At 50.7% G+C, this 6470-nt stretch overlaps 1 protein-coding gene across 3 annotated transcripts; it reads right to left on the reverse strand.

The window, feature by feature from the left end:
• Positions 1–1123: 1123 nt before the first annotated feature.
• LOC123062605 (uncharacterized) lies at positions 1124–4508 on the reverse strand. 3 transcript variants are annotated; one of them, XM_044486192.1, is made up of 3 exons: positions 4138–4508; positions 3428–4005; positions 1124–1728 (listed from the first exon to the last, which is right to left on the reverse strand). In XM_044486192.1, the coding sequence occupies exons 2-3, from the start codon at positions 3961–3963 to the stop codon at positions 1506–1508; spliced, it is 759 nt and encodes a 252-aa protein (XP_044342127.1). In that variant the 5' UTR covers positions 3964–4005; positions 4138–4508; the 3' UTR covers positions 1124–1505. The 3 variants fall into 3 exon arrangements, with proteins under 3 accessions (XP_044342127.1, XP_044342126.1, XP_044342125.1); XM_044486191.1 differs by having other exon boundaries at positions 4102–4508; XM_044486190.1 differs by having other exon boundaries at positions 4131–4507.
• Positions 4509–6470: the final 1962 nt, after the last annotated feature.

Genomic DNA, 6470 nt, shown 5'->3' on the forward strand with positions numbered 1-6470 from the left:
TTTTTGAAAACCTATTCGAGATCTGATCCTAGTTTGATTTTTTTTTTGAGATATGACCCTTTTACTACCGCCAGGGTCCATGGCGGTACCCCTTTTTGGAAACCTATTCGAGATCTAACCCTAATTTGAAACTTTTTCGAGATCTGACCTTTTTGCTATCGCCAGGGTCCATGACGGTAGGATATAACAGCCTACCGCCAAGGTCCCTGACGGTAGGGTTGCATACCCTATCGTAAAATCCTCCTAAATATTGAATACAGTGCGTGCTCGTGCCTACCGCCGAGCACCTTGGCGATAGGGGTGTACAGGCCAGTGGCGATTGTACTCAACAGGCTTGAACAGGCTCAAGCCTGCCCTAAAAAATCGCCAAAAAAAAATCCACCAAGCACACTAGTTAGGCCTAGCCTAGAAAATAGCAACTTCCAGCCATCTTATTGCATCTCGCTGCACTACCTCTAACAAAAATTAGCGTATTTGAAGTTGAGCTTACCCTCCATTTGCGTCCTAGATTCGTCACTCGCGAAAGGGATGTTTTCTATCGTCAAAGTCCCTGGCGATAGGCTGTTACACCCTACCACCATGGACCCCGACAATAGTAGAAGGGTCAGATCTCGAAAAAAAATAAACTAAGGTTAGATCTCGAATAGATTTTAAAAAAGGCTCAAAACACAAAATTTTGCCCCCACGGTGAAGGCTCATGCCGTGCGTGTGTGCACTGAATGACATGTGCAGCCTGCGGCGCGACAAGTGGCCGGTGGCTGACCCAGCCGATGATGGCATCGCATGGCATCCTCGGCGCTGTCACACGTGGTGACGGGTGGCGAAAATAAAAGTGAGATATGCTATTGACTCATGCTGGGGTGCCCGCGTGCCCACGCAGTCCTCCTGAATCCTGCTGGCTACACCTTACTAGTACGTTGGGTCATTTTCCCCAGTTTTTACACTGGAAAATCTCTCAGCCGGGGTGCATCGATTCGCTAATAAACGTTGGGTCATTTGACTTCCCTAGTCGTTCACGAGCCAGGATCCCAGAAGGAACCATTTACGACACACATTTGGTTCCCATCTGAGTCGCTGACAGAGGTTCAGTCCATCAGTTGGGTGAGAAACACAACATGCGCCGTTTGAGTTGCAAGAAGAAAATAACGGAAGCAAACGGAGAACATCTGACAGGAACATCAACGCCGGACCTGTTCAAACCTTGCTAACAATATTTAATTAAGCCACCCAGCACGAGAATCACAGAGCATGATGCGCACCACGCCCCCATTTTCCCCATAAATTTGCCCCTCTTCCGTCTCTGCTGAGTGCAACACCGCCAACTTTCTACAAAACTAACGACACCATTCACCAATATTTCACCTCCACTTCAACAATGACCACCCAGCTCTTCGGCTCACTCCCACCCAGATTGCCTTTCAAGTTTTTGACCTGACACGACCCACGATTTTCCCAGTAGCAACGTCTTTGAAGCTCTTTTTATTAACAAGTCGGCACGACGAGGCTCATCCGGGGACGTTGAAGTGGAAGAGCCAGGATATGACGAAGGCGAACACCATGCAGGCCAGGAGGAAGTTGAGGAACCGGTGGCCTTGCCAGAACCTCCGCGTCTCGTTCGCCGGCGCCTGCGTAGCTGCGGAGTTGCCCGATTCGTTCCACTGCTCCATGAACTCCGCGTCACCGAAGCCAACCACGTTGCATGCCGTCGAGCCGCAGATCTCGCAAATCCTAAGACAAGGAAAGACAGGGACATGTTTCAATAAATTTACCCACATTCAAATAACACGAAACGAGGTTATGCTTATAACTCAAGAGTAAAATGATGAAATGCAGTTTTGCTAATGTCCCTTCAGAGGGTAACGCACGGACAATAGCAATATTGCACTGACCCACCGGACAGTACAGTAGGCAGTGGAAAGGCCTAAGCCAGTTACATCTGAATTCAGATCGAAGGGAAATATCAACTCAATAGATGACAATAATACTATGTTTGTGATTTGGTCAGGGGGCTGTAGTAACTTCCAATTTTTTTTCTTGACTCTTAAACTAAATATGGTACCATGCATAAGAACATGGTCTCACTTCAATAGTGTCTTCGCTTCTATGCAAAAACAACACAAATATCAAGGTAAAAGATCTTCCGCATTTAACAACTTCAACCAAAACATTAGCCAATGTAATAAGATCACATGAGAGAAAAGGTTTTTTCGGCAAAAGACAGCATAGCCCTCACTAGAATAGCTTCATTAAGACAGTAATGTACTCAGACAGAAAATAGGTTGCATATCCATTCCAATTCTTTGCATTTAAATTTTAAAGAGGCTCTTGTTGCTATCTTTTCGATGAAGCTTGCACTCCGAAAGGCATATTTAAGTAATTGCTTAAAGATAATATCACGTTCCGAAGTTATTGTGGCAGATTAGAATATGTAGCCCCATTCTTTTTACAGCTGTTGTATCGCCTTTATCTTCTTCCCACTTCATTTTTACAACCATTGTCAAATAGAATTCCTGCACTAATTCATTAGCATCGTTGTAAGGACAATGGGCGAAATCTTGCCCTCAGAAAACAGGGTGGACCATGCTTAATTCTGGAAACTTGAACGAGGCGGCTGCTAAATAACTATTCCTGCTAAACGTGTACTGCTTATAACTTTCGCGCACTTCTCAAATTTCTGACATGAACTTAAAGAAAAACCTTCATGTGGGAATATCTCCTTTTGGATTGTTACCAACTTTTTTGCATGCAAATTCTGCTTCACTTTTTCCGCCAATGCCGGTAAACTCATGGATAAGCAAAACCTTTGACCAATATTTTGGCTAGCAAAACTTTTGGTAGTGCAATATTGGGCAAAAGCCAAACACACCCATAGAGCAGTGAGTTGTGATTGTAGGCCAATTCTCATGAAGTATACCTAGCTAGTGGAAGGTGACACAATAGCAGCCCCCTCTAGAATCTAACCACCAGAAAGGCATTTCCACAAAAATCAAACAGAAAGGTGAACACTTCCACTTACGGATATCAAGAGAATTACACAAGAATCTGCGAGAAAAGGCGGCCGGAAGAAGGAATCTGACTTTACCCATCATACCGGGATTCCTAAGCCTTTTACTGTAGCCTACTGTTCGATCATACTCAACTTTTACACTGTCCCCTCTCACCTCCTTGCAACCTACTTAAATAATGCTAAGGATTCCACAATCGTGTTCCTGCTAAAGATTCCTCAATCGTGTTCAGGCATCCAGATGTTATCTTTTGCAGGCATCTATTATCCTGATAAACAAAACGATGACAGGTTTGCAGTTTTACCGAACTCGCCGTAGAAAACATTTTTATTTCAGTTGTTGTGCGTGAACACTGACAGCTCATGGCACTCTTTTATCCAGGTGAGGAAAATGGAAGTGGGGGAGCGGATGGATGGGCTTACTTGTTGCCCCTGATCTTGAACCAGGTCTCGGCGCACTGCTTGTGGGCGCAGGAGAGGTCGTCCTTGCAGGAGCAGCCGAGCACGATGCCGGCGCCGGACTCGGCGGCGGCGCTCTCGAGGCCGAGGTGGCAGATGCGGCAGTTCATCTCGTCCTTGTCGGGGCTGGCCTTGGTGATCTCGGCGGCCGGCCCGGCCTCCAGGTCCACGTCGTCCAGCGAGCACTCCGACACGCACGACTTCCTGTCGCGCCCGGCCGCGGCCTCGCCTTCCTTGTCCCCGTCCCCTGCGGCGGCGCCGGCGCAGGAGCGGACGGACGCGGACGTCGAGGCGCGGTCCTCGAGGGCGGCGGAGTTCTGGCGCGAGTGCCATGACCGGTCCTCGGCGTCGGAGAAGCGCTGGCTCCCCTCCCCCTGCTCCTCCTCCTCCACGGAGCTCTCCCCGCCTGGCCGCTTTCCTCCGCCGCCGACGCGGCCCCGCTCCAAGTCAGGCTCGGCGGCGGCGGCGGCTACCGCCGACAGCTCGCCGTCGTTCGCCATTGCGCCCGCACGGAAAAAAGGCAACTTTCTCGAAGTAGAAACCTACAGACAATCCACCAAGAAAAGGAGACGAGATCAGTCCAATTGCTTCCCCGCTACCAAATCCAGACAAGAGCACAGACAGGGGCAGGAGCAAACAAGGAACGCCGAAAGCGCGCACTAATTACCACTCACGCGGCCGCGGGCCACTCCAAGGACACCCCGGCCAGAACACAATGCGGCCGATCACGGGAAGCGGCGAGAGGCCCAGGAAGAATCCAAGGTTGGTAGAGCCTAGGAAATATGCCCCTACCGACGACGCATGAGGTGGGTGGACGTGCTGGATTTTTAAGTGTGCTCCCGATCCATACCCGCAGGCCGCAGAAGGGGGGAGAGAAAGGGGGTGGACGCGATGGAGTGCGCAGTCCCAATGCCGAGAGAGAGAGAGTTCCGGCGGAGGAGAGAAGGGGGGAAGAAAAGACTTGCTGCGCGCTTGTCGGGTTGGGGAAGAGATGGCGAAGAGACGAGACGACGGGGTTGGAACGGCGTCTGCGTCTGCGTCACGACGGGTCGTGCTCAGTCTCCCCGAGTAGTAAATGGGGAGACGCCGCGTCATGTCCCGTGCGATTCCGCGGAATTTTTGGTTCTGGCGTCCAAAAGCAGAGCCCACATATGTCAATAAAAGAAATGCAGAGGCCACAGTGATTTGTGTGAAATTCAAAAGCAGACATTTGATTAGGGCATCTCCAGCCGTTGGCCCTCCCAGGACGCATAAAAATCATCCCCGAGCCGGCGATACACTCGGCGCTAGGGACGGTTTTGCGCCCAGTCGTCGCCCCCAGCTCGCCCCCAGGCGCCGAAATTGGCCCACTTTGCAGCCCAATTTCGACGAATAAAAGGCCCATATGGCGAGAATAGACCCATATTCGGCGTGGTTTCGTCGTGTCTCAGCGTTCAATTATCAACACAATTATTTCTTATCACATATTTTATCACAGAAAAATCAAATACTTCAACAAAATAGTACAACAACAAATAGTTCAATACAAATTATATAGTTCAACAAATAAAAACTCGTATTTCATCACACGGCGTCCCCCTTGAGCCTTCATAGGTGCTCAATCAGATCTTTCTGCAGTTGATGATGCATCTGTGGGTCTCGGATCTCCTGGCGCATACTGAGATAGGCAGTCCAAGTTGCCGGTAGCTGGTGATCAACTTCGGCTAGAGGACCCTGCCTGTAGTATGGTTCAGTGTCAAACACTGGTTCTTCTTGCTCGCTCTCGATGATCATGTTGTGCAAGATGACACAGCAAGTCATAATCTCCCACATTTGATCTTTGGACCAGGTCTGAGCGGGGTACCGAACAACAACAAATCGAAATTGGAGCACACCAAATGCCCGCTCGACATCCTTCCTGCAAGCCTCCTGAAGCTTCGCAAACCAGGCGTTCTCGCCTCCTGCCACAGGGTTTGAGATCGTCTTCACAAATGTCGACCATCTCGGATAGATGCCGTCAGCTAGATAGTACCCCTTGTTGTATTCGTGCTCATTGATCTCGAAGTTCACCGGAGGAGAATGGCCCTCAACGAGCTTGGCAAAAACAGAAGAGCACTGCAGCACGTTGATGTCATTGTGAGTTCCTGGCATACCAAAGAAGGAGTGCCAAATCCAGAGGTCCTGTGTGGCTACCGCCTCAAGCACCACACTGCAACCGCCTTTGGCGCCTTTGTACATCCCATGCAAACCAAATGGGCAGTTCTTCCATTTCTAATGCATGCAGTCGATGCTTCCAAGCATCCCAGGAAATCCTCTTGCTGCATTCCTGGGCTAGGATCCGAGCAGTGTCTTCCGCATTGGGTGTTCTCAAGTATTGTGGCTCAAACACTGCCACCACTGCCTGACAGAACTTGTAGAAACACTCTATGCTGGTGGACTCGGCCATGCGCCCATAGTCGTCGAGTGAATCACTGGGAGCTCCATATGCAAGCATCCTCATCGCTGTCGTGCACTTCTGGATGGAGGTGAATCCAAGAGCGCCAGTGCAATCCATCTTGCACTTGAAGTAGTTGTCGAACTCCCGGATGGAATTCACAATCCTGAGGAAGAGCTTTCGGCTCATCCGATAACGGCGCCGAAATGTTCTCTCGCCATGAAGTGTAGCATCGGCGAAGTAGTCGGAGTAGAGCATGCAGTAGCCTTGGAGACGATGTCGGTTCTTTGCTTTCACCCGCCCCGGCGCCGAGCCACCTCGCCGCGGCTTTTCATTGCTCGCCAGCAGCTCGGCGAGGGCGGCGAGCACCATGAGATGCTCTTCTTCCTGGACGTCGGCCGCGGCTTCCTCCTCCAGCAGCGCGGCGAGCTCTTCCTCCTCATCCGAGTCCATCGCCGAGACAGGCAAAACGTCGAACACCTTGCGCTCGGTGGGCGTGTACCCGCCGTTAAACCGCGCCTCCGCGGCCGGAAACGCCCAGCTGCTGTGGGAGGGGCTGCCGCGGCGAAGCGCTGCTATTTCCGGCGGGGAATG

The sequence above is a fragment of the Triticum aestivum genome, chromosome 3A (assembly GCF_018294505.1).
Source record: "Triticum aestivum cultivar Chinese Spring chromosome 3A, IWGSC CS RefSeq v2.1, whole genome shotgun sequence".
Taxonomy (NCBI): Eukaryota; Viridiplantae; Streptophyta; class Magnoliopsida; order Poales; family Poaceae; genus Triticum; species Triticum aestivum.

Bases quoted from the DNA above. Each gene is read 5' to 3' on its own strand.
- LOC123062605 (XM_044486192.1), bottom strand. From the start codon at position 3,963: ATGGCGAACGACGGCGAGCTGTCGGCGGTAGCCGCCGCCGCCGCCGAG. The intron at 1,729-3,427 runs GTAAGCCCATCC...TCCTTGTCTTAG, and splicing joins TTCAAGATCAGGGGCAACAA to GATTTGCGAGATCTGCGGCT.